The following is a 25453-nucleotide window of genomic DNA, read 5'->3' as shown; positions in this document are numbered from 1 at the left end:
TCCCCCACTTCCTCATAACCCCAGTCATTGTGCCGAGGGAACAAGGAACAGTAGGAGAAACATCAGAGTGAAAAAGGTGCCAGAAGAATAAATTTAAATTTAGGGCCGTCCATCTGAGAACTCGGGCGGGAGCTGGTGGACTCTTCCATACAGAAGGAAACAAAATGATCTGGTAAGTCATATTTATGTTTTTCTTCTTAATATTGCGAAGAGTCCACAGCTGCATTCCTTACTTGTGGGAAACATATACCCAAGCTCTAGAGTACACGGAATGCTAATGGGAGGGAAAAAAGAGAGGCAGACCCTAATCTGAGGGCACCACAGCCTGCATAACTATTCTCCCGAAGGCTGCTTCAGCAGAAGCAAAAACCTCAAACTTGTAAAATTTGGACAAAGTATGTAAGGAGGACCAGGTAGCCGCCTTACAAAATCAGATCCATAGAGGCCTCAAATTTGAAGACCCAAGAGGAAATCACTGCTCTCGTAGACTGAGCCGTAATCCTCCGAGGAGGCTTATGTCCCACTGACTCTATGTTAAATGGATGACACTCCTCAGCCAAAAAGATAAGGAAGTCGAAGAGGCCCTCTGACCCCTACTCTTCCTGAAAAGGAGAACAAACAGCAAAAGAAGTTAGTCTAAATTCCATCCTGGCCTGAAGATAGAACTTCAAGGAACAAACCACATCCAGAATTACGTTATAAAACATTTCTTCGATGAAGAAGGATTAGGACATAAGAAAATGAACCACAATCTCTTAATTGATGTTGTGAAATGACACAACCTTAGGAAGAAAACCTAACTTGGTTCATGGAACAGCCTTATCAGCATGGGAAAGCCAGATAAGGAGGGACGCATTGCAAGGCCGCAATCACAGATACTCTGTACGCAGAAGCAATAGCCAGTAGAAAATGAACCTTCCAAGATAACAATTTATTGTCTACTTCATGCATAGGCTCCAACAAAGCCCGTTGCAAAAACTTTAAGAACAAGATTTAAACTCCAAAGAGGAGCATTAGATCTAAACACAGGTCTGATCCTAGCAGAGGCTTAACAAAGGACTGCACATCTGGAGGCTCAGCAAACTTCTTGTGCAGTAAGACAGACAGGACCGAAAACTGTTCCCTCAGGGGACTTGTAGAAAAACCCTTCTTCAGTTCATGCTGGAGAACAGAATAAGTAGGTCCTCCACAACTTATGATAGATGCGATGAGCAACCAGCTTACGAGCTTGAATGAGAGTAAAAATAACTCTCTCAGAAAACCCTCTCTTGGCTAGGACTAAGTGGTCAATCTCCACGCAGTCAGCCTCAGGGACTCTAGACATTGATGAACAAAGAGACCTTGTTCAGCAGAACCCTGCGACAAGGTGACTTCCACGGAGAAGATGATGACATCCCCACTAGATCCGCAAACCATATACTTCGTGGCCAAGACGAGCAATCAGAATCACTGACGCCTGCTTGATTCAGCCACTACACTAGGAAGCAGTGGTAACGGCCGGAAAGATAAATTAGATTGAACCTCCAAGGCACCGCTTATGCATCTGTTAGCTCCGCCTGAGGATCCCTGTAACTCGACCCATATCTGGATAGCTTGGTATTGAGACTTCATAAGATCCTGCTCTTGCAAATCTCTGCAAACACCCGGGATGGAGAGACCATTTCCCCCTGGATAAAAGGATTGTCTGCTGAGGAAAATCGCTTCCCCAGTTGTCCACACCTGGAATGTGGATCTCTGACAGTGAACAAATGTGGGTCTAAGCCCACTCCAGAATCCTAGATACTTCCCTCATAGCTTGGGAGTGTCACGTTCCCTCCTGATGGTAGATGAAAGCCACCGAGGTTATATTGTCTGATTGGAATATGATAAACTGGGAAAAACCCAAGAGAGACCAAGCCTTCAGAGCATTGTATATTGCCTGAAGATCCAAAATGAGATCGGGAGGAAGCTTTCCTCCTGAGTCCAAAAGGCCCTGTGCCTCCCAGGCACCCCAAACAGCTCCCAATCCTGACAAACTTGCAGTCACAATCACCCAGGATGGTCTTAAGACGGACATCCCTCAGGACAAAAGATCTGGACAAAAATACCAAGAGAGCGGTTCTCTCAATCGGATGTCCAGAGAAATCTGTTGAGACAAATCCGATGATCGCCATTCCACTGCTTCAGCATGCGCAGTTGCAACAGTCTGAGGTGAAACCTTGCAAAGGAATGATGTCCGTGCTGGACACCATGAGACCAATCACCTCCATACACCGAGTCACAGATGGCCTTAAGGAGGTCTGAAAAGCAAGACATGTTGAAGCTAGCTTGCAACGTCTCTGGTACGTTAGAATATTCCATTCTAATATAGTACCCATGAATTCTATCCTGGTACTTGATACAAGAGAACTCTCTCTATCTTCCATCCATGGGATTGAAGAAGACAGGAGAGATTCTGAATGGACCACTCCTCAAAAAATTTATTGGAGTCGTAGCTAGACCAAACGGAAGTGCAATAAACTGGAAGTGCTGGTCCAGGAACGCAAACCTTAGGAACTGGTAGTGGTCCTTGAGGATTGGTACGTGAAGGGAGCATCCTTCAGATCTATCGTGGGTCATGAACTGCCCTTCTCCAACGAGGGGAAGAATGGACCTATTGTCTCCATCTTAAATGAGGGGACATTTAAAAACTTGTTTAAGCACTTTAGGTCCAGAATCAGACAAAGTTCCCTCCTTCTTCGGACCACAAACAGGTTTGAATAGTATCCCAAACATCTCACTGCGATAGGCACCGGGACAATAACTCCTAAGAGGACAGATCCCATACGCACCCCAGAAAGGGCTTCTCTCCTTTCTGGTCAGGAAGACAGGAGAGAGAGAGGAGGAATCTGCCCTTGAGTGGCTGAGGACTTGAAACCTATCTTGTAACCCCGAGCTATGACCTCCAGGACACATGGATCCTGCACATCCCTGAACCAAGCGACTAAAAACAGCAACAGACTGCCCCCTACATGATCCAGAAGAGGACTTGGGACTGGCAATTCATGCTGACTTAGACTCTGGGGGCTTCTTGCTCTACTCTGATTTATTCCAGGACTGAGGCCGGCTACCAAAAGCTCTTGTTTTGCTCTGGCCTAGCGAGGACTGCTGAAATGAGCTTAATCAGAATGAAAATCGTCCCTTAGACTAGTTTATATTCTCTTGCAGTAGGCGGTCACCCTTGTCCCCTGGGACCGTGCAGATAGGAGTCCCAGGCCTGGACCAAACAAAATCATTCCCTGAAAGGGGAAGGAAAGAAGTCTAGAACTTAGAAAGCTGTATGCACAGACCATGACTTCAGCCAGAGCCTGATGGGTCTGAACAGAAAAAGCTCAAGCTGTAGCATTCAGACAAATAATCTGCATATTAGCATCACAGATAAAAGAATTAGCAACCTCCAGGCCTTAATTCTTTCCTGAAGAACATTGAGGGGGACCCTCCCCCTCATTGAATCCAGTAAGGAGTCGCACCAATAGGTAACTGCTTCAGGCAACCGCAGCAACAGCCGCCATCGGTTGAAAAACAAATATCCTGTATGTTGAAACATCTTTCTTAACAGAGTTTCCATCTTTTATCCAAGGGCTCCTAAAACGAATAGCTATCCTCACGGGATAGTATGTACGTTTAGCAAAGGCGAAGATAGCGCCATCCCTTTTAGGGACGGAACCTCACAACTCCTTAGAGAGCCCAGGACCTGGGGAACAATTTGTTAAAGGGAGAGGAGGGGAAAAAAGGGAATCCAATCCTGTCCCATTCATTCTTAATATTGTTCGCCATTCTAATAGGAGCAGGAAAGGATAAGATACCCACCCTGTCCTCAACTCTATCCAATTTAAGAATCAAAGGTTCATCAGGGCAATTTGGCCCCTGGAACCTCTGAATTCGCCAAAACTTCCTTTAGAAGAAAGCGCAAATTCCTAAAAACTAAAGTTTGGTTCCTCCTCAGCCGGAGGTTTAGAGACAGCATACTCCGACCTAGAATGTTCATACTCTGAAGTCTCAGGAAAGAACTTCATCCTCGATAACCGTATCAGTTAAATCCAATAAATTATCTAATGTACTCTGGGAAGAGTGCAATATGTAACCTTTCGGCTTGCACTTGGCAGGGCAAGGGTAAAGCATTAAAGGCCAAAACTGCGCAGTAACGTCAGGTGAAAAAAGGCCCCTCCAGATGGAGGATCAGCAATGCTACAGGAAACTGCATGTGTAGAGAGAGAAGAATGTAGGGTACGCACCACACTGGATGACAATTCCTCAGAAGTGAACGGCTCAGTGGTATCAAACATGTTAGATATTATCACATTATCAAGGTATATGGAACATAATTGAGAGGGTGGATATAAGGTCTCCTCACAATTGAAAAAGGAATTACTCTTTAGGAATAGAGGGATAGAGTACCCTCTGAAGTAACAGAATCCTCCGTCGCTAGTGCAATAAGTGGAGAACTATAGAAAATAAAACAATCTTATTTTATTAACAAAAAACGTCATCCTTATATCCCAATAGCTGGGGCATTCCCCATCTTCTATGACCCAGACAGTACAAGAGATTTATGACTCCTCTCTGATAACACCAGTTCAGGAAAGAGGAATGAAAACTGCGCAATGCTGGACCGTCTCTGCTATGAGAAAAAGCGTGCCAAACTTGTAAGCTGCAAAGCTCTCAAAGTGAAAGTGAAACCTGTATATTCCATTATGGGCCCATAACATCTCATACATAAAAGCAGATAAAATCAAACAAACATATAAGATTATTCCCCACTTTTCAATAATCCCCCTCAGGAGATATTAACCCTTGATTCTATACAGATAAAAGGAGTATACACCCTGTCCTTCTTTCGTTATCATACATGTATAAAAAATGAAACGATCTTACCAGAATTCTATGCCGTGAAACAGTAACACGGCCCTTCAAGTGTGACAGATAGTAGCGTTGCTCCTGACATGGACTTGAGAGAAGAAAGCAGGCAGCGAAACTCGTCAACGCTGATTGCTTATGAGCTGTTAATATAAGTCGGGATTGTTTCGCAGAAAGACTCTCCCTGCATCTCCATGCTCTCACTGAGAGGCTGACAGTACTACTTAAAACTCCAGTCCCATCTTGAAGAGTACTACCCCGTCCATAAGAGACTACTCCGAAATCTTCTGACACTTCTCTGCTAACCTCACGTGAAGAAAGGCAAAGAATGACTGGGGTTATGAGGAAGTGGGGAAGGTATTTAAGCCTGTGGGGTGTCTTTGCCTCCTCCTGGTGGCCAGGTTCAGTATTTCCCACAAGTAAGGAATGCAGCTGTGGATTCTTCCCATATTAAGAAAGAAAATGATTTTAGATCTACCATTCAGAGCGGATGATATCCAGATTTATCTAGGAAAGTTCTATGGTTCTAGCTGCTGATTGAAGACTGCATATATTAGGTTTCATGTCCCATTAAGGGACAACTCTGGTATTCCCCACCAGTTTATAAAATTGTGCTTCTAAAAGTCAAAAAACATCTTATTCAGAAGAGGAAAGATAATCATAGTATTCAATAAAAAAGCTGAGCTATGAACACAATGTAGAAAAAATGATTTTAGATCTACCATTCAGAGCGGATGATATCCAGACATTGGTCCATTCTTGTGTGTTCACTATATATTATTTTCTTGCAGTTCCTCTTGAATATTCTTATCTGTATGAATATATTAGCATATTCTAAATCAGAATTCAGCACTATACAAATTGACTGCTATATTTAAGAAATAATTTGTAGCCTAAGACTAAATAACAATTTTATAAACTTTAAGAGTTAAAGTAATGTCATCTCTATAAGTTAATCACAAATGGCAATCATTTATGTTTAGAATATTTTTTATTAAGTTTTTTTACAAGCATGACAACAACAGGTAAACTGTTTACATAAGGTAAATAATTTCAAAGCCCCTCTAAGTGGGGGGTTAGTTGGTATCATAAGCTCATATAATGTCTCTTAATATGGAAAAAAAAGGGGGGGGGAAAGGAACATAAAAGGGGAGGGTAATGCCCTAGAGTTTCAAAAAGGAAACTGAAAAAATACACGGGCAAAATAAGCCATATTCACTGTAGTATAAAACAAAAGAAGAAACTTCTAAACAGGGAGAAAAAAAACAAAGGTTGTACCCACATCTAAGTTATACAGGGAGTGCAGAATTATTAGGCAAATGAGTATTTTGACCACATCATCCTCTTTAATGCATGTTGTCTTAGCTCCAAGCTGTATAGGCCTCGAAAGCCTACGAACCAATTTAAGCAGTATTAGGTGATGTGCATCTCTGTAATGAAGAAGGGGTGTGGTCTAATGACATCAACACCCTATATCAGGTGTGCATAATTATTAGGCAACTTCCTTTCCTTTGGCAAAATGGTCAAAAGAGAGGACTTGACAGCTCAGAAAAGTCAAAAATAGTGAGATATCTTGCAGAGGGATGCAGCACGCTTAAAATTGCTAAGCGTCTGAAGCGTGATCATCGAACATTCAAGCGTTTCATTCAAAATAGGTCAACAGGGTCGCAAGAAGCGTGTGGAAAAACCAAGGCGCAAAATAGACTGCCCATGAACTGAGAAAAGTCAAGCGTGCAGCTGGCCAAGATGCCACTTGCCACCAGTTTGGCCATATTTCAGAGCTGCGACATCAGCTGGAGTGCCAAAAAGCACAAGGTGTGCAATACTCAGGAGACATGGCCAAGGTAAGAAAGGCTGAAAGACGACCACCACTGAACAAGACACACAAGCTGAAATGTCAAGACTGGGCCAAGAAATATATCAAGACTGATTTTTTCTAAGGTTTTATGGACTGATGAAATGAGAGTGAGTCTTGATGGGCCAGATGGATGGGCCCGTGGGCTGGATTGGTAAAGGGGCAGAGAGCTCCAGTCTGACTCAGACGTCAGCAAGGTGGAGGAGGTGGAGTACTGGTTTGGGCTGGTATCATCAAAGATGAGCTTGTGGGGCCTTTTCGGGTTGAGGATGGAGTCAAGTTCAACATCTCCCAGTCCTACTGCCAGTTTCTGAAGACACCTTCTTCAAGCAGTGGTACAGGGAAGAAGTCTGCATCCTTCAAGAAAAACATGATTTTCATGCAGGACAATGCTCCATCACACGCGTCCAAGTACTCCACAGCGTGGCTGGCAAAGAAAGGGTATAAAAGAAGAAAATCTAATGACATGGCCTCCTTGTTCACCTGATCTGAACCCCATTGAGAACCTGTGGTCCATCATCAAATGTGAGATTTACAAGGAGGGAAAACAGTACAACCTCTCTGAACAGTGTCTGGGGAGGCTGTGGTTGCTGCTGCTCGCAATGTTGAGTGGTGAACAGATCAAAACACTGACAGAATCCATGGATGGCAAGGCTTTTGAGTGTCCTATGCAAAGAAAGGTGGCTATATTGGTCACTGATTTGTTTAAGGTTGTTTGTTTTTTGAATGTCAGGAAATGTATATTTGTGAATGTTGAATGGTTATATTGGTTTCACTGGTAAAAATAATAAGTTGAAATGGGTATAATATTTGTTTTTTTGTTAAGTTGCCTAATAATTATGGCACAGTAATAGTCACCTGCACACTAGATATCCCCCTAAAATAGCTATATACTAAAAACAAACTAAAAACTATCTTCCAGAACTATTCAGGCTTTGATATTAATGAGTTTTTTGGGTTCATTGAAGGACATGGTTTGTTGTTCAATAATAAAATTAATCCTCAAAAATAGCAACTTGCCAAATAGATTCTGCACGAGTCCCTGTATATATATCACTTTTCATATATCTGAGCTTAACGAAAAGTTGTGAAGAATGTTTTATAGAAGCTACTTGGCCCCTCTCGAACCATCACATCGCTGTTATTGTATATATTGTCCATATTCCAATACCTAAGTCTAGCATCTACACTGTATAACGTTTAAGTGGTATTTGTGTTATTCAGGATCCAATGGAACCACACCTTCTCGAATGACTTCTTGTGTTCGATGATCCATGCAGCAGATTCATACATTCTAAATGTGTTATTTATTTTGTTTCTCACCTCCATCCATGATGGTATCATCCCGTTTTCCAGTGGTATGCTATTGCTGTTCTAGTGACCGTGCACAGTATTTCTGATAAAAGTGTTAACTTCTTTATTATATTTTTTTAAGACCTGTGTGTAATAGGGCTTGAGAAATACTTAGTTCTATTCACCTCCTCTAAGATCGAGCTAAGTAAAGTGGAGAGGGAGTGCCAGATCTGTTTTACCCCTTCACAATCCCACCACATATGTTTGAAGGTGCCTATGTTTCCACATCCTCTGTAACATAAGTTGGGATGCAGCTTGTGACATGTGGGAGGTTATGTTTGTGTGAAATACCAGCGAAATGCATTTTGAGGGTATTTTTCACGTAAATCTGCACTGATCAACCCTTTTCCAATGGAGCTAAATAGTATTCTCCCATGTATGTTTGTCATAAGTGATGTTAATGTCATCTTCCATCTAAGCATCAGGGTTTGTTTTAGGGACATTGTTGTCTCTCTGTATGGCTATATATAGTATAAGAGATTGTATGTTTAGGTCTAGATTGTTTGCGAGGTACATGTTTTCCAGTGCTGCTGGGGGGAGAGGTCCCAGTGTCACCCAAATATTTTCAAATGGAGGACATCTAAGTACTGAAACCACCTTATGTCCCATCGGAGTCAGTTTGTCTTGGATCTAGTATATTATATATATAGTATATTGTGTTGTTGAGTAAAGCGTCTGCCACTCTATACAGCCCTTTATTGGCCATTGGTCTATAGTGGTGTGAAGCTCTTGGGGCATAAATCTTCCTAAGTGGACTCATCATCGATCTCGGGGGTAGAATAGTGTGGTGATATGTTATCCATTTTTTTACTTGTCTGGTAGATGCATAGATTGGAGATCTATAAATAGGTGTATTACCTGTTTGGTCATTCCATAGCATGTCGTCTGGCATGTGGTAGTCCCTCTATCCCCCGCCTCTAATCTGGGCCAGACAATATCTCTCTGTCTTCTCCCCATTAGTATTGTTTGTGACATTCTGGCTGCCTTATAGTAGTCAATCAAGTTTGGAACACCCACCCCTCCCAGAGTTTTATGTTGTGTCAGTTCCAGTGAAGGGATTCTCGCTTCTTTTTGCTACCTCTAACATAAGCTATTAGTTCCTTTTGTAATGTAGACAGTTCTAGGGTTGGGATTGGTATAGGTAGGTGTGCGAAATAGATAGAACAAACGCGGGAAAACATTCATTTTGATTGCGGAAAGTCGGCCATACCAAGAAAAAAGTATCTCCTCCAACTCTGGAGGTCCTTTCTTATAGTTTAATATAACGGTGTGTAGTTATATTTATATAATTGGTGATACTGAGCTGTCAGCTGGATCCCCAGATATCTAAGAGAATGTTTCACACCATTTAAACTCAAAGTTAAGCTCTATGGCTTTCCCTCGTGGGGGGGGTAAAGCTATTGGTAGTGCCTCACATTTCTCGAGATTGATTTTATATCCCGATATCTGTGAAAACCTATCAAAGAAGGTTGTATAAATTCGGGGAGAGACAGCAGAGGCTTTGTAACGGTAACCAAAATGTCATCCGCAAAGAGGGGTGAGTTTGTATTCATGGTTAGCTATTGTGGCGCCAGTAATGTCTGAGACAGTCTTATTCTAGCTGCTAGGGGCTCTATGCAGATTGCAAATATAAGGGGAGAAAGAGGGCACCCTTGTCTTGTCCCATTCCTAATAGGGAATGGTTTAGACCTATAGCCTGCAGATACCACCTGTGCAGTGGGGTTAGAATAGATTGCCTGGATTGCTTTAATAAAGGGACCATCAAAACCCATGTGTCGCTGTACCATCATCATGTAACCCCAATCTACTCTATCAAACGCCTTCCTCCGCATCCAGGGATAGGAGCAGAGAAGGAGTTTCCTCTCTTCCAAGATGATCTATGATATCTATCATTCTTCTTATGTATCCGGGGCCTCCCTGTTTGCCACAAAGCCCACCTGGTCCGGGTGGATAAGTGAGGGTAGTATTGTTTTTAAGAGGTTGGCCAATATCTTGTTAAAGATCTTTAGATCTTGATTGATAAGGCGATATAAGGGTGATAGCTGGCGCATAGTTTAAGATTTTTCCCTGCCTTAGAATGACCACAATTTTAGCTCCAAGTAATTCCTCCGGTATTTCCCGGCCCTCTAAGAAGTGATTACAAAATTTTTGTGAGAGTGGGTCAATAGTGTTGTACAGAATAGTTTATAAATAATCCCCCGGGAATGCATCCAGCCCCGCTGGCCTTTCCCACTTTCAGCTCTTTTATAACCTGTATGGACCTCTATTGGGGATATGGGGGAATTTAAGGTATTTATGTCCTCATCCAAGATGACTGGGAGGATGTGCATCAGTTAGGAAGTTATGTGTGTCCTTTTTAGTAGTTTGTGAGGTGTATGGTCTTATGTCCGTCATAAAGTTGGCCGTAGTACCTTGCAAATTCGGTCAACTATTGTCCTGTCACATCTCCATTGGCTTGTTGTATAATAGGAGAATAGCCATAGTCTATTTCTCTCCTGTATTTTATGCGCCAGATACCGTCCGTTTTATTGGTGAACATGAAGTATTGTACTTTTAATTTATGCAGTGTTTTAGTTGCATTTGTAGTCAGTAAGTTTAGCCAATGTGGTTCTCTTTGACTGCAAGGTTCTCAGGTAGTCTCATTGTGTGTAAGTCTGTGTGACTTCTCTAAGTTGCTATCTCTTGGTGAGTGTAGATATCTGTCTTCAAAGGTTGTTTAGTATGTGCCGCTTTCCCTTGCATTAGTATTCCTCTTAGATATGCTTTATGTGCCTGGCCCCCATGTAATATAACGGAATTGGGAGGTAGTATCTATATTTATGTACCCAGTACCCTTTAAGATATGTTTAAGATATGGTCCTGTGCTAGGGGCTGCTTAAAGTATTGCGGGTCATAGGACCACGATTTTTTCTCATTTATTATCTTGTACCCCCATCTAATGATAACGACAATATGGAGTGGGTCGGACCAAACGCAGGGGTGAATCTCAGATGAGAGTAAGAGCGGGTGAAAGATCTGGCTGGTATAAATGTAATCAATTCTTGTGTAAGAATTTATGTGCAGCAGAGCTAGTAGTAGGTTGGTGTCATTTGTAAGTACCATATAAGGACTGAAAATGGCAATCATTTAAAGGGACATAATACCATAAGCTAAAATCACTTGAAACTGATGCAGTTATAACTGTAACAGGTGTGTGAATAGTTTATTAGTAACACTGCTTTCAGACAAGTCTATTGCGAGCATATATCATGAATAGATTTTCCAATATATAAAAAGTATGGTTACCAAATAAAAAACTTGAGTGAGTGTTTCATTTTTAAATATATGTAATAACTCATGGCTTAGGGTTTTACATAAATTTTATTATGATTTTAATATACTAGTCAGTTTGTCCATGAAAATATGTAGAACTATTTACCCCCTGGCAACATATGTAGTTCAAATTTAGTCAGACATGACTTTATTCATTGCTATGAAGGTGATTTGTTATTTTTAAACAAAATAAGCAGCTAAAGCTTAGAAAATATGAACTGGAAAAAATAAATACTCAGGCTTACCGAGTTTTAAGTAACAAGCAGAGGAATATTGAAGAAAAAGCTCACAGTCAGAGAGGCACAATCCTTTGCTTGGGAGAGAGAGCACTAAGCAGAGAACGCTGCAGCAGCTGCTGGAAGCAGGGGTGTGTGAGACACAGCTGATGAGGCTTGTGGGAGAGAGAGCACAAGGGCAGAGACGCTGCAGCAGAGGCTGAGAGCAAGCGTGAGAGACACAGTGGATGCGGCTCGTGGGGAGTGACGTCACCCCGGAAGTCAGCTGGAACTGAAAAGTCCACTACAGAGCAGGTGAAAAGGTAGCAGGGCTCCGGATCCAGGGAGAGAGAGAAGTAGGCAAATTTCCCCAGAAATCCACAGTGAGAGAAACTAGCTTCACAGATGCAAAAGGGATTAGCTCACAGGAAGTTAATCCAGGCTGGATACATCAATACCAAGCATTGGTGTGATGTATCCAGTGTAATTTATATGCACCTGAGGTAACCGCCCCTTAAAGGGGTATAATGTTACAATAACTGTAAAAAGCTGACCTTAATATATCACCTGAGCATCTCTATGTAAAAAAGGAAGATATTTTACCTCACAATTTCCTCAGCTCAGCAGTGTAAGTTTTGTGTAAAAAGTTATACTCAACTGCTGCTCAGCTGCAGGTAAAGAAAAATAAAAAAAATTAAGAAATGAACAGCAACCAATCAGCATCAACAGTGCTGAGGGCATGAACTCTTTTACTGTGAACTCATGCGATTTGACTTAACTCTCATGAGATTTCATAGTAAACTTGCTTTAAACTGAATAGGGAAATAAGATGAGAGTGCATGAGGTTCAACCTCTTAGCTGTCCCGGGATAGACATACTGATTTGCTGCTTAGAAGTCCTTTACAATGGGATGTGGCTACTGATGTACTTTTAAGGTAAAATATCTTTCTTTTTTACATAGAGATGTTCAGGGTGAAATTTTCTAGTCAGCTTTATACAGCTATGCTGCAGCACTTTTCAAGTGGTTTCAACATTTGAGTATTATGGCCCTTTAATAATTAGATAGTAACCTTAAAAGTACCTTCTTTTGTTATATTTTAATTTATATTAGTAGTCAATCCTTTCCCTTCCCTCCGCCCCCACAACCGATGTGCAAAACATAGTGATGTGTAGAGCAATCCCACCCCCTCCACAAATCACTCACTACATGTAAAGCAGTACCACCCATATTTGCAGGTGAGCTCCCAAGATCCAGGCTAAATCTGCATGCGCAAAGAAAACAGATAATGACAAGATTCTCTTTTCACATAATACTGCGGAGGAAGAATTGCTGCAAACGAGTAATCTAAACGAGCAATTTTGATTATATTTTCATTATATAATTATTGTAATATGTACACTATTCCTAAATAGATTGCCCATTATAAGTCTGCCTATAAACATTGTTATTAACGTACTTATTAGAATAATATGATTGTGTAGCACTTTGTAAGTCATCCTGGTTCGAATCTAAGTAAACGCTGAAAATAAAGCTCCAATTCTGATTGGCTAAGAGCAGCTGGCTGAATCACCGTTAGTACACATGCGTATAATAATATCCATTGGAAATAGAGAGCTGTACGGCTGTGCCAATGATTGGATAGTAAAAAGCTGATGAGAGTCAATAGCTTCATAACATGTGGGATATGTTCCAGTCTATCAGGAGATGTCAAGAACCATGACAGAGCTTTAGAGTCCCTCCCACCTCCTCACTCCCCCGTTGACGTATAGCCGAGCAGAGGAGAAAACAGGGGGGGGGGGGGGGGAAGGTAGGAAAGACAGAAAGCAGGGGTTAAGCGGTGCAAATGAGTACTGTACTGTCACACATATACAAAAATATTGTGGGGCTAGGGACTCTTCATCCCGAATTTTATCGGTAAGTATAAAATCTGTTTTCCTTCTTATCTGAGTTTCTATAGCTTCATAACATGTGGGATACAATACCCCAAGCTGAGAGTCCATGTTAAGGGGCGGGTGGGACAAAAAGTTGGCAAGTCCCTATTTGCACTGTGGCCTGAAAAACTTCCTGCCAAAAGCTGCATCAGAAAAAACATAAATTACAAAATGATCAAAATTAGGAAAATGTGTGAAGGTAAGATCAAGTTCCCCGCCTTGCAAATCTGTTCCAAGGAGGCATCATCCTTGAAAGACCTAAAATTTCTATAGAAATAAGGAGCGCTAAAAGAAGCAATAGAGTACTGGAGGATCAGCTGAAAAATATAAAAGACCGCACAGTGCCCACCGATTCAAGGTAGTGTAAAAACAGTTTTTATTTATAAGCACAAAAAAAGCATAAATCACACTCACAAGATAAGAGGTAGTTAGAAGGCGTATCACAAACGTGACAAAATCCTCCGTAGCTTAGTCGTGTCCAGCCCGAATGGAAGGTTCTTCTATATGGAAAAGTGTTTGCCGCAGCATCCTTACTAAGGAATTAAGATGCAGGTCTTTGCATTTAGTCCTTAGGATTGCAGCACTGTCTGATATATTTAGATATTTGCCACAAGACGCTGTTAATTTTCTCCACGAAAGAACCGTCACGAGTTGGTCTGGATGCAGTCACATTTGGAAAATGTGTGAAGGTAAGACCAAGTTCCTGCCTTGCAAATCTGTTCCAAGGAGGCATCATCCATGAAAGACATACATTTCTATTAGTAATTTTCTATAGAATAAGGAGCACTAAAAGAAGCAATAGGAGTACTGGAGGATATTATAAAATAAATTTATTTAAGGTCTAATAAAATCACTTACTAAAAAATAATTAGACAATAAAAAGTAAAAATTATTTTAACAAGTAGAGGAGATGTCTCCCCTTAAAATAAGCACAATGATCCATGTATATGCGAGAAGGTACACACAGTGTTAAATAATTTGATAACAGGATACCATAGCGATAAATAAATACATAAAATAGTAACTCCAAATTAGGAATATCAATCAAAATATCTTAATATCTGAGAGCCTCTGGATTATAGGCAACAAGTATAGGAGTCTTATTGATTAGACTGCTGTATCAGCACACCTTTAGTTGCAAGTGATATCCGTATCAGATAGGTGCGTATCAGTGTCCTGCTCCGGCTGTTACCTCTTTGCACTGGACTCAGTGAAGCGGTCATGTGGACAAGTGATGTCACTAGTTTTTACGGAAAGCCTAGATTGTCTATTTTGTTGCACCGAAACTTAGCGTGAATGAATCACAGTTGTAAATAAACAAGAACGACCGTTCACTGTACAGCCTCTTTCACCTTCGTCTGCCTTATAGGACTCCTCAAGGTGCTTATAGTAATCCAAAAAAGTATCTCTAGTGGACACGTTTCGCCCCTAATACAGGGCTTTGTCAAGACATAATTTCTGCCCTTGGTGTCTACTTTTAAATAGCCCTCCTCAGCATCTCATTGGTCCTTTGCAGGCTTTCAATTTAAGGTGGTATTTTTTGTAAGGTGGAATATTCCACGTTCCCACAGTATTGTTGTCAATGTTGATATTAGCATATATACAATTGATGCTAACTGTGCCGTTATGTAAGGAATCCACTTCGCATTTTCCACTTGTTCCATGTTTTCACAAGTCAGCTGACTTAGGCTATTTAGGTGTTCACCTGTGTGCAAACAGGTGCTTAGTTATTTTCCTTGTAGCAGTTTACAGCTCTCCTGCTCAATGCAGCTACTCGCCTAAATACCAAGCTCTCTCTTTTGGATTACAATTTGTTCATTCAAAATAGAACCAGTTTTTCCTACTGCAAGTTTCTACAATGTTACCTCTCTAAGAAACCAGCTACAAATTATCTGCTCTGCTTGTTGCTTTTTATCAATCTTTGCTACACACAGCCAAGAGCCTCTCTCACTAAATGGCAGTCTCACTGTAAACTGAACACACAGGATTGGCGTAACATTCTAAACTTGGTACATTGCTGAACTGATTCAACGATCTATAGTAAGTTGGGACTGTTTTCCTCCACTCTTACCTGCAAGCACAAGATTTGTTTGTTTTTCAGCGTCTGATACTTTTGTCAGGATCTCTCCGCTTTGTGCGCTGTCACTCAGCACATAGACTCTCCCACACATATTAAATATACTAAAGTTTCTTATGCATCCAGTACTTATCTCTCACATTTGGGACTTCCTTTACTTTATGTACTGAACAATATAGTATACCTGAAGCCTTTTGTTCTGCTTCCTGTTATTTACCCAAATTTGATAACAGAGACAGCTATTGAATTTATACATTACTTTATTTACAATATTAATTCCTTTCACTTTCAGTGCATACAGTCTATGCTATTTAATTAGCCTGTTTAAGAAAGTGATTACAAATACATTTTTTCTCAAGTCTGCAGTTGTGATCTTTTGCTCCTTCTTCATCAGGCATTACACGTAATATATCTTAAAGAGCTAGTTTAGCTTTCAAAATGATATCTATACAGCTTTACCCCAGACCATACATGATAGTGGTCCCCAACGTCCTGATATGCAGATAAATAAAATCAATTTTTATTTACATTATATAATTTAGGGAGGAATCATAATATTAAATCCTACTTGCTTTCTCATATTTGGGGTTATGTTACCAGAAATCCAGTTCAGGAATTTAAGCCTAAAGGGGATGCAAGGTCTGCATGTTGTAAATTAGCTCTGCTTCCTTTCTTAGAGTTTTCTGTTCAAAGTTTCCACCTCTCCAGTCTGGTGTAACTTTTCAGAATACCCTATATTCACGAAAATGGTTATATAGATGATGTGTGTTCCCGTATCCATTCTCTCAGTGTCCTAGTGGTCTTGCAATATAACTGGCTTATGACACAAACATTTCAATAAATGTAGACTACACCCGTATCCTGACATCTTACTACCCCTTTCATATTGTGTGTATATATTCATTTCTGCTTGATTTTATTTCCTTACACTTGCTGCTATATCTACATGATCTGCATCCAAAAGCACGGGAAGAAGCGTTCAATATATTCCCTTGTATATCACATGATCTTATTGATTTATTTTCCTCCTTTTTAAAACTCACTTGGTGTCCGTTACACTTTGTTACATTCCTTGCTTTTCTATATACTGATTTGTGGTGAGTTAGGGCATCTTGTCCCCTCTAATTGGATCTGTTTCGATTAGGGTTTCATACTCTTTCTTAATAGGGTGATTGTCACAATTATAATCTAGTCACTAAAAGGACATCAAATTTATCTGTTGAATTTTTTGGTTGCTCTTGTTTTACTTTTTTATAGGTTGTAAAGTTATTTCTATCCTTCACTTCTACCTGTTCTCTTGCTCTTATAATTACATCTGAGTTATATCCCCTTTATAAGAATTTATTTTCCAGGAATCTGCACTTGCTCTTCATCGTCTGAAAGTTTAGAGCAATTCCGTTTTATCCTCAGACACGGTCCCTTGGGTATATATGTCTGTCTCATTTACTGATGTGTCAGCTATTGAAAAATCTAAGGTTATGGTTGTGTCAAACCTTTTTAAAGTGTGTCTTAGTAATTAATTTGTTATTCACTAAACTCAATATCCAGGATTTAGGGAAAGTAATTTTGTCTGTACTGTAAGTGTGAGTAAAACTAATCCCTATATTGTTAACATTGATCTATGATAAGATGTTATCTAGATCTGTAGTAGTCCCCTTCCAAATGAAGATGTCGTCAATATACCTTTTATAGGAGTACAAGACTCACACCCAGTCTATGCGGGAGTAATGAATGCCACTTCCCTAGGAAGAGGTTCTTATAGCTGGGCGCAAATCTCATACCCATTGCTGTGTCCCTCGTATCTGTAGGAAAAACTTATTAAAAGAAAAATAATTCTGATTAAGTATGAATTCGAATCCCTTCAGTATAAATTCTAGCTGGAACTTGGAATACAAAAACTGTAGTTGCCCCTTGGTGTTCTGCTTATAACTGCTAAAATTTTGTACCAGAATTTCATACCTACGCAGTTACCAAGACTGGTTTGCACCTCTCTCTATACGGATATCACTTCCAACTAAAGGTGTGCTGATACAGCAGTCTAATGAATAAGACTCTATACTTGTTGGCCTATAATCCTGAGGCTCTCCAATATTTAAGAGATATTTTGATTTAGTTTCCTAATTTGTAGTTATATTTTATGTATGTATTTTATCGCTACAGTATCTGTTATCAAATTAATCTAACACTGTGTGTACCTTCTCGCATATACACGAATCATTGTGCTTATTTTAAGGAAGACGTACCTCTACATGTTTAAAATATTTTTTACTTTTGTCTATAATATTTTTAGTAAGTGATTTTATTAGAGCCTTAAATTTTTTTTATAATAACCTCCAGTACTCCATTGCTTCTTTTATAGCCGCTCCTAATGCGATATGAAATGAAGTGTTTTATTTGGGTTGGCTACACGTTGATAAGGGTTAGCTTAAATAGAGCTTTTAGAGTACACTTCTGTGCGCCCTATTTTCTGTTGTTTTGCATCATCCTTGAAAGCCCAGGAATTAGATACTGATCTTTGTAGAATGAGCAGTTACTCTTTTGTGGTGGTTTTTACCGAGCAACCAAGTAAGCCTTACGAATAATCTGCTTGTGCCAGGGCTACCGGCCGTAGCTCTCTCACCCTTTTTTAAGGACCATAGTAGTGGAGCAAATAAATTGGAAGGTTTGTCTGAAAATCTTTTTTTTTTCCAAATGCTTTATTGAAAATTTATATCATCGACACAAACATGAAAAGGAAAGATAGTTACATGTTACATAGTTTTATGAACATAAAAGAAAAGCAATTTTCGTTCAGAAATGAGTTACATGTTGCAGGTTGTTAACTACAAATATGGTTATAAAATTAAATTAACCGGGTATAGAGCTATGGTTTAAACTGCATTAAGGTATAATATAGATTAAATGGTTCCTGCAGGGAAAAACACTTATTTTTATTTGTTAGGCTGTTGAAATGAATAGTTAACTGGCTAGGGGTAAGGAGGTCCTTCATCAATTTTCTTGGTGAAGTATAGTTGATGTCTTTAAGTTTGAGGGTGCTGATGTACATTTTCAAGTCGTGGGTGGGGAAGGTTTCCTGGTTAGATATTCTTCCCAAAGGAAGCAGATTGAATGGTAGTCATCTGTTTGTTTATTGCGAGTGTAGTGGTATTTTTCTAGTTGGAGAGACTGGGAGGTCATTTCTTTCCAAGCAGGGATGGATTGGAAGATTATGACATTTCCAGTTTTTTGGTATCAGTCTTTTTTGCTAAATTTGTCATGATAGTTAATAGTGCTAGTCGTTAATTAACATTAAACTTGGATGAATTTGTTAAAAAGGAAGAACCAGATGTTTAGCTCGAGAGTTATGGATAAAAAAATTCAAATTCAGTTTTGATTGCTTCCCAGTATGTCTGAGCGATGGGCATGTCCACCATATGTGTGTAGGGGGTACCTATTGCTTTACAGCCTCTGCAGCACTCTGGTGAGAGCGCATGGAGGATGGAGTGCAGTCGGTATGGGGGTATAATACCATCTATATAAAAGTTTGACGTTCATTTCCATTACGTAAGATGGAGGATGAGGATTTTGTCATGTAGGAAAATATTTTTAGACATTCCTTGTGGGTTTGGTTGGTACCAATTTTCTCTTTCACATTTTTGTGTGTAGGAAGGGAGGGACGTGATTATGTGTTTTGCATGAGTAATTGATGTGTGAGAAGAGAGGAAACCTTTAAGGGTATCGTGGATGCAGCTGCTTTCTTGGGGGTGTTTTGTAAGGAAAACCGAGAGTTGTTGGTATCAAAACCAATTTATATGTGTGGTCTCTAGGATGAGCGCAATTTCAGATAAAAGTTTGGGTTTTCAATTCATAATTATTGTGAGGCAGGGAGAAGATTTAGATATATGGGGTACTTGGGTGTCAGGGTTTTTTCCCTGTAGTGTTTGCCATGCGCTGCTGGCAGCCATTTTATTCACCTCTCTTCCTGACTTGGTGCATTGTGGGGGATGCTGCTCATTGCCTGCACTTCCTTTTATGGCCAGACTAGTGTGCATCATCCATGTGAGACAGGATGCAGTCTCTGAATTGTGATGTCATCACTTATTATTTAAAGGGCCTGTGTTCAGTATGCTTTACCTTTGCGTTGTCTCAGATCTGTTTGTGAGAGCTCCTGTGTATTACCTGGCTGCCTGACGTCCTTCCTGGTTCCTGATCCTTGGCTTGTTCCTGGCTCTGCTGTTTTCCTTGTTCCTGATTCCGGCTCGTCTGACTATTCGCTTTGGCTTCTGACTCGGCTCGTCTGACTACCAGCTCTGGGTTTTGACTCCTGGCTTGTTATTTGACTTGTGGGACTTTTTATTATTTTTTGCTATTAATAAAGGTGTGATTATTTTTGCACTTCTCGTCTCAGTCGTGACATTACGTAAAGGGCCATGAATCCTGATGGTGCTAATAATCCACCTTTACCTGCCATCATTTCCAGGATGGATGAACAGAATCACCGCTTGGATCAATTTGCACTAGCCCTGCAAACCCTGCTGACTCGCACTGCACATTTGGACCAAAGTGTCCGGCAAGTTATGGCTGCTCCTGTTTCCGCTGCTGCACCTATGCCTACCAGGAGCATGTCCGGTTCTGCACCTCTACCTCAGCGATATGGAGACGATCCTATTCAGTGCAGAGGGTTTTTGAACCAGGTGGGCATTTACTTTGAGATGTTACCTCAGGCGTTTCCATCTGACAGAGCTAAGGTGGGATTTCTCATCTCATTACTCTCTGACACAGCTCTTGCCTGGGTTAATCCCTTGTGGGAGGACTAATAAACCTGTGATTTCAAATTACCCTGAATTTGTAGCCTCCTTTCGAAGGGTATTTGATGTTCCGGCTCGCTCCTCCTCTGCTGCTACTAAACGACTCATGTCCATTCAGCAAGGTACAAGATCTGTTGCTCAATATGCTATTGAGTTCCATACGCTTGCCGCAGAGGTAGGTTGGAACAATGAAGCCCTTGTTGCCCGCCTTCTTTCATGGGCTCTCTGATGCGATCAAAGACTAAGTTGCTGCCAGAGATTTACCAGAGGATCTCGAGGCATTGGTGTCTTTTTTGATCCAAATTGACATCAGACTCAGAGAGAGGCCCTCTTTCAAGGAGCGCTTGCGGAAGCCTCCTGTTCCATTGTCTCCTACGATTAAGAATTGTTGACTTGCATAAAGCTGGAAAGGGTTATAAAAGTATCTCCAAAAGCCTTGCTGTTCATCAGTCCACGGTAAGACAAATTGTCTATAAATGGAGAAAGTTCAGCACTGCTGCTACTCTCCCTAGAAGTGGCCGTCCTGTAAAGATGATTGCAAGAGCCCAGCGCAGACTGCTCAATGAGGTGAAGAAGAATCCTAGAGTGTCAGCTAAAGACTTACAAAAGTCACTGGCAAATGCTAACATCCCTGTTAGCGAATCTACAATACGTAAAACACTAAACAAGAAAGGATTTCATGGGAGGATATCACAGAGGAAGCCACTGCTGTCCAAACAAAACATTGCTGATTTTAAGCAGAATGGCTTAAACAAAAGAAAATACGCCTTCTGAAGTGGCCCAGTCAGAGTCCTGACCTCAACCCAATTGAGATGCTGTGGAATGACCTCAAGAAAGAGATTCACACCAGACATCCCAAGAATATTGCTGAACTGAAACAGTTCTGTAAAGAGGAATGGTCAAGAATTACTCCTGACCGTTGTGCACGTCTGATCTGCAACTACAGGAAACGTTTGGTTGAAGTTATTACTGCCAAAGGAGGTTCAAACCAGTTATTAAATCCAATGGTTCACATACTTTTTCCACCTGCACTGTGAATGTTTACATGGTGTGTTCAATAAAAACATGGCAACATTTCATTCTTTGTGTGTTATTAGTTTAAGCAGACTGTGATTGTCTATTGTTGTGACTTAAATGATGATCAGATCACATTTTATGACCAATTTGTGCAGAAATCCATATCATTCCAAAGGGTTCACATACTTTTTCTTGCAACTGTATATATATATATATATATATATATATAAAGTTAGGGTTACATAACTATTATAAGGATGAATTCCAAATATACTGATGAATGTTAAGCTTAATAGGCTTATAGATAAAGAGGGCGCCAGAGGCCAAAAGTATCAAACACCAATTTATATCAAACAAATAATTTAATAGAAACAGATGAATATATAACCTAAAAGGGACGTCTCCCTATAACATAGTAAAATAGTTGTAAGGCCTAAAAAATTTAATATACACAAAAGTAAAAACCATATATTGCAAGGATAGGAAATGATTGGCTTATTACAAAATTAATTGTCGGATATTGTTGTATACATTCATACCCAAATCTAGTGTGCACAGTGTTAAAAGGACAATGTCCGTTTGTTGCAAGCTTTGATCAAAATAAAATGTGGCTCATATAAGTTTCAGTCTGTTTGTGACAATCCGAAAATTCAGTTATCAGGTTAAAAAATTATAAAACCTGCGCAGTATGTTCCAACTTATAAATCGTATATGTAATACACGGATTAGTAGTTCATATATTTCCCATATAAAACATAGTCGCCTAGATTTAGAGTTCTGCGTTAGCCGTCCAAACCAGCGTTAGGGGGTCCTAATGCTGGTTTTGGCCACCCGCTGGTATTAAGAGTCTTGTAGGTAAGGGTCTAATGCTCACTTTCCAGCCGCGACTTTTCCATACCGCAGATCCCCTTACGTCAATTGCGTATCCTATCTTTTCAATGGGATCTTTCTAATGCTGGTATTTAGAGTCTTGGCCGGTTCATAAAGCTCTTAACTACTGTGCTATAAAGTACATTTACACCCATAAACTACCTATGCACCCCTAAACCGAGGTCCCCCACATTGCCGCCACTATAATTAAATTTTTTAACCCCTAATCTGCCGACCGCACACCGCTGCAACCTACATTATCCCTATGTACCCCTAATCTGCCACCCCTAACATCGCAGACCCCTATATTATATTTATTACCCCCTAATCTGACCCCCCCCCCCAACGTCGCAGCTTCCTACCTACACTTATTAACCCCTAATCTGCCGACCGGACCTCGCCGCCACTATAATAAATGTATTAACCCCTAAACCGCCTCACTCCTGCCTCAAAACCCCTATAATAAAATTTTATTAACCCCTAATCTGCCCTCCCTAACATCTGCGACACCTAACTTCAAGTATTAACCCCTAATCTGCGGACCGGACCTCACCGCTACTATAATAAATGTATTAACCCCTAAAGCTAAGTCTAACCCTAACCCTAACACCCCCCTAAGTTAAATATAATTTAAATCTAACGAAATAAAATAAATCTTATTAAATAAATTAATCCTATTTAAAGCTAAATACTTACCTGTAAAATAAACCCTAATATAGCTACAATATAACGAATAATTATATTGTAGCTATTTTAGGATTTATATTTATTTTACAGGCAACTTTGTATTTATTTTAACTAGGTACAATAGCTATTAAATAGTTAATAACTATTTAATAGCTACCTAGTTAAAATAATTACAAAATTACCTGTAAAATAAATCCTAACCTAAGTTACAATTAAACCTAACACTACACTATCAATAAAATAATTAACTAAACTACCTACAATTCTCTCCAATTAAATCAACTAAACTAAATTACAAAAAATAAAAAAAGATTACAAGAATTTTAAACTAATTACACCTACTCTAAGCCCCCTAAAAAAATAAAGCCCCCCCAAAATAAAAAAATGCCCTACCCTATTCTAAAATAAAAAGTTAACAGCTCTTTTACCTTACCAGCCCTTAAAAGGGCCTTTTGCGGGGCATGCCCCAAAGCAGGGCTCGACAAACCTAGGAGCCTGGTAGCCACTGGCTCCTAACTTTTTGGGTTATTCTCCATATATCTATATACAAATCCAATGGTCTGGCTCCTAAAAATATGCCTGGCTCCTAAATATTCTTACTGGCTCCTAATTTTTAAACACATTTGTCAAGCACTGCCAAAGGAAACGGCTCTTTTGCATTTTAAATAAACATACAATACTCCCCCCCCCCCAACATTACAACCCACCACCCACATACCCCTAATCTAACCCAAACCCCCCTTAAAAAACCTAACACTAAGCCCCTGAAGATCTCCCTACCTTATCTTCACCACTCGGGGTATCACCGATCCGTCCAGAAGAGGGTCTGATGTCTTCATCCTATCCGGCAAGAAGAGGACATCCGGACCGGTAGACATGTTCATCCAGGCGGCGTCTTCTATCTTCATCCATCCGGCGCGGAGCGGGACCATCTTGAAGCAGATGACGCGGATCCATCCTCTTCTTCCGGCGACTCCCGACGAATGAAGGTTCCTTTAAGGGACGTCATCCAAGATGGCGTCCCTCGAATTCCGATTGGCTGATAGGATTCTATCAGCCAATCGGAATTAAGGTAGGAAAAATCTGATTGGCTGATTGAATCAGCCAATCAGATTCAAGTTCAATCCGATTGGCTGATTGGATCAGCCAATTGGATTGAACTCGCATTCTATTGGCTGATCGGAACAGCCAATAGAATGCAAGCTCAATCTGATTGGCTGATTGGATAAGCCAATCGGATTGAACTTGAATCTGATTGGCTGATTCAATCAGCCAATCAGATTTTTCCTACCTTGATTCCGATTGGCTGATAGAATCCTATCAGCCAATCGGAATTCGAGGGACGCCATCTTGGATGACGTCCCTTAAAGGAACCTTCATTCGTCGGGAGTCGCCGGAAGAGGATGGATCCGCGTCGGCTGCTTCAAGATGGTCCCGCTCCGCGCCGGATGGATGAAGATAGAAGACGCCGCCTGGATGAACATGTCTACCGGTCCGAATGTCCTCTTCTTGCCGGTTAGGATGAAGACTTCGGACCCTCTTCTGGACGGATCGGTGATACCCGGCGTGGTGAAGATAAGGTAGGGAGATCTTCAGGGGCTTAGTGTTAGTTTTTTTTAAGGGGGGTTTGGGTTAGATTAGGGGTATGTAGGTGGTGGGTTGTAATGTTGGGTGAGGGGGTATTGTATGTTTTTTTTAAATGCAAAAGAGCTGTTTTCTTTGGGGCATGCCCCGAAAAAGGCCCTTTTAAGGGCTGGTAAGGTAAAAGAGCTGTAAACTTTTTATTTTAGAATAGGGTAGGGCATTTTTTTATTTTGGGGGGCTTTGTTATTTTTTTAGGGGGCTTAGAGTAGGTGTAATTAGTTTAAAATTCTTGTAATCTTTTTTTTATTTTTTGTAATTTAGTGTTTGTTTATTTTTGTAATTTAGTTTAGTTGATTTAATTGTAGATAATTGTAGGTAGTTTAGTTAATTCATTTATTGATAGTGTAGTGTTAGGTTTATTTGTAACTTAGATTAGGATTTATTTTACAGGTAATTTTGTAATTATTTTAACTAGGTAGCTATTAAATAGTTATTAACTATTTAATAGCTATTGTACCTAGTTAAAATAAATACAAAGTTGCCTGTAAAACATAATTTATGCTTACCTGATAAATTTATTTCTCTTGTAGTGTATCCAGTCCACGGATCATCCATTACTTATGGAATATATTCTCCTTCCCAACAGGAAGCTGCAAGAGTCCACCCACAGCAAAGCTGCTATATAGCTCCTCCCCTAACTGCCATATTCAGTCATTCGACCGAAAACATGCAGAGAAAGGAAAAACCATAGGGTGCAGTGGTGACTGTAGTTCAAATGAAAAAATTACCTGCCTTAAAGTGACAGGGCGGGCCGTGGACTGGATACACTACAAGAGAAATAAATTTATCAGGTAAGCATAAATTATGTTTTCTCTTGTTAAGTGTATCC

General features: G+C 40.3%; 1 protein-coding gene across 1 annotated transcript in view; it reads right to left on the bottom strand.

Annotated features, from left to right (window-relative positions):
• Positions 1 to 25453, bottom strand: part of SETDB2 (SET domain bifurcated histone lysine methyltransferase 2) — a 554051-nt gene that overhangs the window by 394053 nt on the left and 134545 nt on the right. Inside the window, exon 4 of the mRNA XM_053708364.1 lies at positions 5598 to 5709. Coding sequence (XP_053564339.1) covers positions 5598 to 5709 — 112 coding nt within the window. The remainder of the gene's footprint in view (positions 1 to 5597; positions 5710 to 25453) is intronic.

The sequence above is a fragment of the Bombina bombina genome, chromosome 3 (assembly GCF_027579735.1).
Source record: "Bombina bombina isolate aBomBom1 chromosome 3, aBomBom1.pri, whole genome shotgun sequence".
Classification (NCBI taxonomy): Eukaryota; Metazoa; Chordata; class Amphibia; order Anura; family Bombinatoridae; genus Bombina; species Bombina bombina.
The sequence above is the reverse complement of the archived record's forward strand: the minus strand, read 5'-3'. Positions and strand labels throughout refer to the sequence as shown.